The 11,604-nt window shown below is 42.8% G+C and overlaps 1 protein-coding gene across 1 annotated transcript; it reads right to left on the bottom strand.

Moving 5' to 3' along the window:
* Positions 1-347: 347 nt before the first annotated feature.
* LOC116684579 (interferon-induced protein 44) lies at positions 348-11,347 on the bottom strand (the record flags this gene model as incomplete). The annotated part of the gene is given in 6 exon segments (XM_032510119.1): positions 348-983; positions 2,114-2,214; positions 3,345-3,513; positions 9,237-9,389; positions 10,399-10,600; positions 11,314-11,347. Coding segments are annotated over 6 exon segments (818 nt in total), but the record flags the coding sequence as incomplete, so codon positions are not given.
* Between the last annotated feature and the right edge of the window lie 257 nt (positions 11,348-11,604).

The following is an 11,604-nucleotide window of genomic DNA, read 5'->3' as shown; positions in this document are numbered from 1 at the left end:
CTTAGAGGGAGGTCTACGCCAGCCTTAGATGGAGGTCTACGCCAGCCTTAGAGGGAGGTCTACGCCAGCCTTAGATGGAGGTCTACGCCAGCCTTAGAGGGAGGTCTACGCCAGCCTTAGAGGGAGGTCTACGCCAGCCTTAGAGGGAGGTCTACGCCAGCCTTTTGGATGATGTGATTTTACTGTTCTCTATGTTCTCTCTTTCTATTGGATGATGTGATTTTACTGTTCTCTATGTTCTCTCTTTCTATTGGATGATGTGATTTTACTGTTCTCTATGTTCTCTCTTTCTATTGGATGATGTGATTTTACTGTTCTCTATGTTCTCTCTTTCTATTGGATGATGTGATTTTACTCATTCTGTTAAGCACTTTGTAGCCTGCTGGTTGCTGTAGAGTGTTATATAATTACATTAGATTGATTTTGATTGATAGATTGATTGGAAATGTCTTGCTATCGACCGTGCATGTGTGCCGCACTTGTGCCTAACGTTTAGCCTACTGTTTTGATTATTAGCCTAAACAATAAATTAGGTAATCTGGCTTTCATAACTCAGTGCCTAGCCTCTCACTGACATCACCGCACGTCACTGCCAGATATACACATGGTTATTATCAAACCCATTCCTAGTTATTACATTGGTAATTAAATATTACATGTTTTACCTTCTTATTACACCAGTATTACATCTTATTACTGTGATCTAATACCCAGTTTTTACTTTGTAGATACATGTTATAACCTATATATTACCTGTTTATTATCACACTGTAACCCCACTATTACATCTTATTACCGTGCTGTAATATAGAATGCTGCCAAAATTATTTGTCAATAAAGTCGTCTCCGAAGTCGATCATTTTTCTCAGAGCACTCAGGATCAGACTGTCAACGTCATCATTCATGTCGATTTCATCGCTGTAGTTCTTCACAGGGAAGATGCAGTTCACTGGGATTCCCACTGCAGCGCTGAAGTCATTCACCTGAGTGGGAAACACATTTTGAATTGTAGTCTCCAGACAAATTCAATTCCCAAATTATGGAAAGCAGCCTATGTGCTTCCTTTGCTAAAGGGTGGCGACCCTTCAGATCTTCACAATTATAGACCAATTTCCAAACTCTCTATTCCTGCAAAAAGTTTGGAAGCAGAGCACAACATCCCACTTGATGTACAGTCAGGTTTTAGAGCTCAACACAACCCGGTTACAGCAACGTTTTATATAGACCTTAGTGGTCCCCTAATACTGTATCTGAAGTCTCTTTATATAGACCTTAGTGGTCCCTAATACTGTATCTGAAGTCTCTTTATATAGACCTTAGTGGTCCCTAATACTGTATCTGAAGTCTCTTTATATAGACCTTAGTGGTCCCTAATACTGTATCTGAAGTCTCTTTATATAGACCTTAGTGGTCCCTAATACTGAATCTGAAGTCTCTTTATATAGACCTTAGTGGTCCCTAATACTGTATCTGAAGTCTCTTTATATAGACCTTAGTGGTCCCCTAATACTGTATCTGAAGTCTCTTTATATAGACCTTAGTGGTCCCTAATACTGGATCTGAAGTCTCTTTATATAGACCTTAGTGGTCCCCTAATACTGGATCTGAAGTCTCTTTATATAGACTTAGTGGTCCCCTAATACTGGATCTGAAGCTCTTTATATAGACCTTAGTGGTCCCTAATACTGTAGCTGAAGTCTCTTTATATAGACCTTAGTGGTCCCTAATACTGTATCTGAAGTCTCTTTTATATAGACCTTAGTGGTCCCCTAATACTGGATCTGAAGTCTCTTTATATAGACCTTAGTGGTCCCCTAATACTGGATCTGAAGTCTCTTTTATATAGACCTTAGTGGTCCCCTAATCCTGTATCTGAAGTCTCTTTTATATAGACCTTAGTGGTCCCTAATACTGGATCTGAAGTCTCTTTATATAGACCTTAGTTAAGGGTTAGGATCTAATAGACTCGAGACGGGGAAGTCTGAAGCAGCTGTTGCTGACCCACAGATTGCATGTGGAAGTCCTGCATCATGTGCACGATGGTCATGGTCATTATAGCTTTAAATCACGTCAAATTATATTTCTGTATGAACTCAGAAAGACAGAAACTCACCTTTTTCTTGATGTGCTTGCTCTTGTACACATTCTTCAGATCCTTCTCAGTTTCAGGACAGGCTAAATCGATGTTGGTGCCTATTGCCATCTGGGGAATCCCTGCAGACAGAAACACTAATTAATGCACCAAAAATACAGAGGCAAGGCAAGGCAGCTTTATTTGAATAGCACATTTCATCAACCAGGCAAGTCAAAGTGCTTTACATTAAACATTACGTAAAACACTTTGGGCCGTGAATAAGAACAATGCCTTAGTGGCTGCGGGACAAGTCTCCGACTCTCCTTGAGTGGCCCAGCTGTAATGGTTGCCCATGTCCATCTTTGATAGAGGCTATATTATATGTGGAGAACATGCAGGAGTGTATTGTTGTTTTTCCCATATTGATAAAATATATGGCTTTCTTATCAGTGGCCTGGATTGGTATCACGGATTGTGTATGGTCTGATGTGGGTGCTTTATTTCCTTTTATTTTGAAATGCTTTTCTAATGGATGCTTCTATAAAATGACACTGGGTGGTGATGGGAAAAAACCATCAGCTGATCGATTGGACTCTGGAGACGGACGTAAAGAAGCGGTCGGGTTTAGAGGGCGCAGCGTGGCAGGTTTTCCAGGCGACACCAGCCACTGGACAAAGTATATAAGCAGTTAAACTTATAATCTATGGTCTTTTTTATTTTATTAGCATGGTTATTGAGCCGACTTAGAGGCAATTAGGGTGTTTGTAGGGTTGAGGGTTTATTCAGGTGTTGTGTAATTAAAATAGGCAGGACTAGATTATAGCCCATTGATATCAGAGATCCGTCCATTACCTTAATATTTTGCGTTGTACCTTTCCCTTACCGAGTGAGTTTGGAAACTGTAACAAACTAAAGCCCTAAACCCGCTACAACATCCTGAAAATGGCTTCCCATCCAATGTGAAGGAGTTTGAAAGGATCTGCCAGGACGAACGGCATAAACTGTCCAAAAGTGTGCAAAGCTTGGAGCTGTAGCCGAGAAGACTCAATGCTGTAAATACTGCACAAGGGGCTACTACAAAGTACTGAACAACGTGTCTGAATACTTCCTTAAACGAGAGATTCAGTTTTTGATATTTAAGACATTTAAAAAATATATATATATTAATAATGTTTATTTTGTTTTAATTGACCAAGACAATAAAGTGCAAGAAATAAACAGTTTGAATACTTTCTCAAGCCAAACATCATATCATGTATCATATTCTTACCCATATCACTGGCTAACTCTCTGATGTCCGCCATCTTCTGCAGAACTGAGTCTGTAAACTCTGCAGCGTTAGCAGAAAGCACACAAACCAGAACATGGACTTTGTCCTCCGGAGACGGACAAGGGTTGTACCCAGGATCACCTTCAGAGAGTGCAGATGCAGGGTTGAACTGGAAAATGATGAAAACACAATTAGATAATAAGATGTTAAAATTAACAATGTTATCATATGCATGAACACAGAGAACTGGAGGGCGTTCTGGGGGAAGCCTGGTCTGATTAGGAGGGACGGCCTAGCTAATGATGTGGCCTACATAGACACTGGACTGCGTTCTGGGGTAAGCCTGGTCTGATTAGGAGGGACGGCCTAGCTAATGATGTGGCCTACATAGATACTGGACTGCGTTCTGGGGAAAGCCTGGTCTGATTAGGAGAGACGTCATTCATCCCACTTTGGACGGAGACGCTCTCATATCAAAACATCTGACGATCTATTACCAGCCATAAACCATGACAACCCAAGTCTGATATTAGTAATCAGTAGTAATAACTCCTCTGTGCTGCCACTGGAGCAGTCACCCACTCATAGTCCAACAACCACGGTGTCTGTCCCCCGACTCAGACCGGTTAATCAAAGGTAAACAGAAGAGGGCTATCCTTAAGAACCTAATTGAATTAAAACTACAAATGCAATGATAGAACAGAACAGGGAAATTAGATCTCTGTCCTCTAAAGCAGTAGTAGTAAACAATCTGATATCAGATAATCAAATTGATCTATTCTGTTTTAGCAAGACAGAATAGCCAATCAGAAGGTTGTCGGTTCGATCCCCGGCCCTGCAGTCCCATGTCGAAATGTCATTGGGCAAGACACTGAACCCCGAGTTGCCCCATCGGAGTGTAGATGTGTGTGAGTGTGTATCTGATGAGCCGGTGGCACCTTGCATGGCAGCCTTGGCCTGGTTCCTGTACTATGTTACAGAGCTTTGAGTAGTTGTTGACACTAGAAAGCGTTACATAGGAAGAGTCCATTTACATTCTTACTGGGCCATGAAGAAAATGGTTTACTAAATGAAGCCACTCCTCCCAGTCGCAATAAAATTCAAATTCCTAGAGGCTCAGGCCAAAGGGGGGGGTTGCAGCCATCTTTGATTCAAACCTGTTAATTAATCCTAAACCTAAACTAAATTATTATTATAATAATTTAAACTCACTACTAGATTCAGTCGGTTTCAGCCAGTGTGCATAAGGCCACTCCCTGTTTTAACAACACCCCCGACCTTGTGCTGACTTATCACGTCCAAATTAAAGGTTTAGTAGTATTTCCGCAGAATCCTTTAGTATCAGACCATTCTCTAATAACTTTTGAATTCTTCCTACCGGACTATACTAACGTAAATAAAAGCTTCTACACAAGATTCCTATCTGACAGTGCTGTAGCTAAATGAACTGAACTGGATTTTGAATAATGGAGATATAACAGATGTATTTTATTTCTTCTCACTGGTACAATTATTAAAATGGGGGAATTTGTTAAAAGGGATAAAATGGCAAGTTGAAAGTGTTGTTTTTGTTACATGTTGGAATTCCACAATCTACTACGTCACTGGCATGGTAAGCTACTCCGCGGCTAACTAGCACTAGCAGCGCAGCCATAGCAACACCATACAAAGAGTCGGAGGCTAGCGGACATGGCTGAGGAAACAGAAACCAAGAGGTCTGGGGGGGGGGAGCAGACCGATGACCACTGGCAAGTAACACCACCGATGCTACCTGCAGCAGAACAGGGCGCTGAAACGCTCACGGCAGGCAGCTATGGTTACCTGTTATCAGCATCCTATCAGAGGACAGAGAGGTAGCTATGGTTACCTGTTGTCAGCATCCTATCAGAGGACAGAGAGGTAGCTATGGTTACCTGTTGTCAGCATCCTATCAGAGGACAGAGAGGTAGCTATGGTTACCTGTTATCAGCATCCTATCAGAGGACAGAGAGGTAGCTATGGTTACCTGTTATCAGCATCCTATCAGAGGACAGAGAGGTAGCTATGGTTACCTGTTATCAGCATCCTATCAGAGGACAGAGAGGTAGCTATGGTTACCTGTTATCAGCATCCTATCAGAGGACAGAGAGGTAGCTATGGTTACCTGTTATCAGCATCCTATCAGAGGACAGAGAGGTAGCTATGGTTACCTGTTATCAGCATCCTATCAGAGGACAGAGAGGTAGCTATGGTTACCTGTTGTCAGCATCCTATCAAGTCTACTAGGTGAAGGGCTGGATGTAACGTTGTCACATGAAACACAAACATATTCACTTACAAAAATAAAGCCCAACGTGTCGGCTTTATGGCGTTCAACAAAGCTGAGCCTGACACACTGGGCATTACTTAAAACTGAGACATAACACCTGTTATGATACACGGGGGAGGATTCAGATGCGGACACCAACGGTAGAGTGAATAGGCAGAGTTTATTTGAAAACACAAGGAGAGCCAACAAGTAGGAGGTGCGGTGAAGTCCGGGTTTGAGGTGAGGCAAGGACTGGACACCACAGTCTTCAGCTGGGACACATGGAAGGTAGGATGAATCTTCATCGACTGAGGAAATTTAAGCTTGACCGCAGAGGAATTAAGGATCCGGTCAACAGGAAAGGGACCAATGAACCGCGCGTCAGCTTCCTGGATTCCGACCTGAGGGAAATGTTCCTGGTAGACAACTAGACCCTCTGACCCTGCACATATTCTGGGGCCGGGACTCTACGTCGGTCTGCCAGGCTGCGGTTGAACTGCGTGGACCTGAGAAGAGCTGCGTAGACCTGAGAAGAGCGGCCCGGGTGTCCGTCCAGACCTTGCGACAGCGGCGGAGATGATGTTAGACCAATGGCACCGCAAGGTCAATCTCCTGAGCAGGGAACAGAGGCGGTTGGTAACCCAGAGTAGCGTCAAACGGTGACAGACCCGTAGCAGCACTGACAAGGGAGTTGTGGGCGTACTCGACCCAAGCTTTCCGAAGCATCAACCTCAACAATAAACTGCCTGGAGGAATCAGGGTGCAAAAGGATGGGGACTGAAGTAAACAGGGACTTTAAACTGATAAAAGCCATCTGAGCCTCTGATGTCCAGGAAAAAGGTACATTGGTAGAAGTAAGACTGGTAAGGGGGGGGCTGCAACTCTACTGTAGTCCCTGATAAACGTGCAGTAGAAGTTAGCGAACCCCAAAAACTGTTGTGTTTGCGGGAACCCGGAACTGGCCATTCCACTACCGCCTGGATCTTGGTAGGATCTGCCTGTATCTTGCCCAATGATGTAACCCAAAAACCTCACAGAACTGGAGTGGAATTCACACTTCTCTGCCTTGAAATAGAGCCTCTTCTCCAGCAGCAGCTGAAGAACCTGGCGGACGTGGGAAATGCGCTCAACGGGATCTCTGGAAAAAAATCTAAATATCGTCCAGGTACACAAAAACAAAACGGTTCAGGAAGTCTTGAAGAATATCATTGACCAGGTTTGGAATACTGCATGGTGCATTAGTCAATCACAAAAGGCATTACCAGGTACTCTTAGTGGCCGAGTGGGGGGTTGAAAGCTGTCTTCCATTCGTCTCCCTCTTTTATACGCACCAGGTGGTAGGTGTTGCGAAGATCCAGTTTGGAGAAGACAGTAGCCTGCTGCAGGGGCTCAAAAGCAGAGTTGATTAACCGTCTGAGACCGAGACACTCAAACGAGTCTAAAAGGTAACGAGTTAGCGGTTACGGAGGTCTCTTCCGGGTCTTTCTAGCCTCTACAGGTGATTTTCTATCCAGCCTGGGACTTCCAGCCTCTTTCGGGGTCGTTGAGCTTTAAATCCAAACTGTTACATCCAAGATTTGTCCACTTTATGTCCATAATTCACAGTGTTTTGGCTCATTTCTGCCGCTAGCTGCCCGCTCCGTCTCTCCTTTGTGTCTTTTTATGGAAATACAGGCACCAGTATGCCCATATATGGGAGACAACGTCACCCTCTAGTATGGAAGGCCAGAGGGGACAAAAAGAGTAATAGGCTGTATGGAAGGCCAAGAGGCGCACATTTTAGACACACAATTGCTTATGTAGCATTGCTGTGGGTGTAATATTAATAAATATGACATGATTATGTTGTTATTGGCATAAGTAAATGTCATGAGAGCAAAAGCGTCTGGACTTTATTTGAAAAAATGTATTTTGTCATCTGTATAAGTTATGATGATTTTTTCTTCACAGTGTGACTCCCAAGACATATGACAAATGTTTTTAGGTTTTACTTCTCTCTCTGTGATATCCATACATATCTGCAAGATTCCTGTTCCGTTTTATTTATTTATTTGTCTTTAAGGTCCTACAACCATTTTTAACATGCAAGTGACCTCACTGCCACCCACATATTCTAATAATGTTTAGGAAGGCCCTCAGAAATGCCAGATCAGGGGGGTGATAACCAAGCTGTGGACAGTAAGGATGGGACGCTGTTGACCTCAACTGAGATGATGCAGATGATGTGATCCTGATGGCATCATCGGTCTGTGACCTTCAGCACTCACTGGATCGGTTGGCAGCCAAGTGGGAAGCGGCTGGGATGAGGATCAGCACCTCTACATCTGAGGCCATAGTTCTCAGCAGAAAACCAATGGAGTGCCTTCTTCAGGTAGGGAATGAGTCCTTACCCCAAGTGAAGGAGGTTAAATACCTTGGGGTCTTGTTCGCAAGTGAGGGGATCATGGAGCGTGAGATTGGTCGGAGAATCGGAGAAGCGGGTGCGGTATTACATTGCTTTTATCGCACCATGGTGACAAAAAGAGAGCTGAGCCAGAAGGCAAAGCTCTCGATCTACCGGGCAGTGTTTGTTCCTACCCTCACCTATGGTCATGGAGCCTGGGTCAGGACCCAAAGATCCAGATCTAGGGTACAAGCGGCCGAAATGGGTTTCCTCTGGAGGGGGGCTTAGAGATAGGGTGAGAAGCTCAGTCATCCGAGAGGAGCTCGGAGTAGAGCCGCTGCTCCTTCGCGTTGAAAGGAGCCAGTTGAGGTGGTTCGGGCATCTGGGAAGGATGCCTCCTGGGGGCCTCCCTAGGGAGGTGTTCCTGGAAAGTCCAGCTGGGAGGAGGCCTCGGGGAAGACCCAGGACTAGGTGGAGAGATTATATCTCCAACCTGGCCTGGGAACGCCTCGGGATCCCCCAGTCGGAGCTGGTTGATGTGGCTCGGGAAAGGGAAGTTTGGGGTCCCTTACTGGAGTGGCTGCCCCCGAGACCCGATACCTGGATAAGTGGATGAAAATGGATGGATGGATGAAAACAACCACCCTTGACCCGGAGGTCGGTGCCCAAACTTTTGCATATGCCAATTTCTGTTTTTTGTTATTTTAAAAGTGTAAATAATGGAAACAAAATCTAACTTTATGTGACTTATAATACAAATGTCTTATTTGTCATTTTATGCCCTTTGGAGATGTTTCCATCTTTTCTTGGCTTCTTTATGCACATTAATACACATTTTTACCTGGGGTGCCCAAACTTTCGAACCCCACTGTACATAGTGTTTACTGTAAAGAATCATGACCCATTTAACATTCAGGACACCTAGGTGAAAGCAGATCTGCATTATTCAGGATGTCTCTTGCATCTGCAGTGGACTTGTCATATAACAGGAAATAAGAAGACGTTGCTGCATGAGGTCCAATGAAGGTTCTAGCAAGTGGACATCAAATTAATCAGCACTTTTGTTGTCAGTGAATATTTTACTGAAAAGTTCCATATCAACATCCTGAGACCTGTCTGCAGCACTGTGAGACCTGTCTGCAGCACTGTGAGACCTGTCTGCAGCACTGTGAGACATGTCTGGCACTGTGAGACTGAAAGTTTGATAAAGTCACTGTTGTACCTTGTAGCCCTCCTTCACATGTCCTCTCAGGGCCAGTTTGATGTCTTCAGCACGAACTCCGTCCCCTTTCTCCAAACCCATGACGTCATTGAAGACGTAAGGATAATATGTCTTTGACTGTCCTCTTCCTTTTTTGATTTTATGAGTTACATACTGTAACAAAAAAAGATTAAATGCTTGTGTTAGTCACAATGATGCCATCTACGGACTTTGGGTCCTGCAGTGTTTATTTTGTAAAATGTCCCTGGACGCATCAATATTAGTCATGTTTTTATGTTTATCTCTAATTCCAGATCAGTTTGGGTAATAAATTGGGGTCAGGAACACTTTAAAACATGATTGATTCCCGGTGGGGGAAAACTAAACTAAAATATAGTCACAACGACTAGTTAAGATTAGAAAAAAGATTGTGGTTTGGGTTAAAACAGGGGCTCCCTTAAAGGTTACTTCACCGATTAGCATTCAAATGACAACCCCCCCATGTCCACCTGGAAAGATACTTCTCTCTATTGTGTCTGAAAAAAACTGATGTTGCAAAAATCGTCGTTTTGCGACAGATGCCTTTTTGCCCAGAGGCTATGAACTACAGTCCCACATGTTTTCAACCCTCCCATAGGGGGTGGGACCCTAACTACCCGATGTTAGATGAGTGTCAGCCATCTTGAAGCTAAGCTAACACAGGTTATTGCTCTGTGGAGAACGCTGAGTAATTATTCCATACTTTAGAAGGCTAACCACAAGTGCATTCTGGGAGTAGTTGTCTTTCATCCACATGAGCCAAAATTACATTTTCTGAGGTTTGTTGGTCTAGAAGGCACCAACTTCTAAAAAGAAATTCACATTTCTACTACATAAATGTAAATTTCAATAGATATTTATCTTCAAGCAGTGAAATATCCCTTTAAGTAGTTCTCCTGGGATACAAACACCCTAAATGGGCGAAGGTGTTGGGTTTCCTCCCTAACCTCTACCTGGGACATGGACTCTGCTCCCTGGGCTGAAAGCCCTGTGTTTTAGTCTGCATAGGGGCAAGTTATGTACGTAACTCAACGTTTAAAATCATTGAATTAAGAGAAAGTGAAAGGAAAGGTTGGAGTCAAAGTTGATAAAACAGCAGCTGGTTTAAAATGAAAATTCACCGTGAAATCTAAAGTGGTCTTACTTTTTTGGTGAAACTTTTGTCCGAGGTGGTGGCACTGGCCAAAGCAGGAGTAGTCATTCTGCCTCGTACGACGCTGCTGACGGAGTTGATGAAGCTGGACTTCCCAGCTCCGACGGGGCCGTACAGAAGGATCCGGATCTGTTTGATGTCTTCATGGTCAGGCTCATAATCCTTCACATATTGGAGATCCCCCGCTTTGTGTCTGTTAAAAGACATTACATTTTAATGTTAGATTGATATGTACGTGTATATTACATCTAATAACATAACTATTATTGATTGTTGCTCAACAGCAGTAAAATAGTAGATTTTCTTATATTAAAAAACTATTTATTATAGTAGAATTTCTTTTAAATAACAGTTACATCAAAGGGTGTGATGCATTCTCATGTTTGATATATTACCCTTGGGCAGCCATAATAAAAACATCGCTGACAACACTGCCCCCTGGTGTTGGGGGTTTCAGTGGGGTCTAGCAGCTTTATTGAGTTCTAAACTAGCATTCACACAGTTTATCTCTAGATTAACTAATCCATTCATTATACATTGAATTAGTATCTGGTCTCAGGTTAGAAGATCTCTTTCCCTTAAAGAGAAAATCCCAGGCTGCACCACTTTAAATACTGGGAGGTCTGTCCTATCAATGAAGAATGAGGCTTTTGATATTTGGTCTAGAAAGGATGTGGTTTCACTCTTTCATCTTTTATTGATGGACATCCTTCCAACAGTTGGTGTATAATATGAAATGTTGAAACCACATTTCTACTTTGTAGCCATAACACTCAGCACTCAGGTATTGTTGACCACCTCTGGTCCGTCTGGTTTTATTTTAAGAAATCATGTTAAGCTTGGGGTCTTTTATTTTAACAGTAGTGACACCACACATAAAAATTAAATGTAGTAAAGTGAACTCACCCCCAGGCTATTTTCCTCCATGGTTCCTTCAAAGCTGAAGTGGAAATTGTGTAATTATTTAGAAAATGACCTAATATTTCAATGGACAAATCAATAATGGTTTTACTAAAAGTGAGATGATCAGAAATAAAGTGGATATCTTAAAAAACAAAAAATATATAATGACCAATTAAATGCACAAAAAAAACTTTGCAAGTGTGAATGAAGTCAGTTTGGATGTTTACAACATTTATCTTTAGGAGACTTATGGTTAAGAATTTTTTTTTTGTTAGAATTTGTGCATCAATGTCC

Source organism: Etheostoma spectabile, unplaced genomic scaffold (assembly GCF_008692095.1).
Source record: "Etheostoma spectabile isolate EspeVRDwgs_2016 unplaced genomic scaffold, UIUC_Espe_1.0 scaffold00019320, whole genome shotgun sequence".
In the NCBI taxonomy this organism is placed as follows: Eukaryota; Metazoa; Chordata; class Actinopteri; order Perciformes; family Percidae; genus Etheostoma; species Etheostoma spectabile.
The sequence above is the reverse complement of the archived record's forward strand: the minus strand, read 5'-3'. Positions and strand labels throughout refer to the sequence as shown.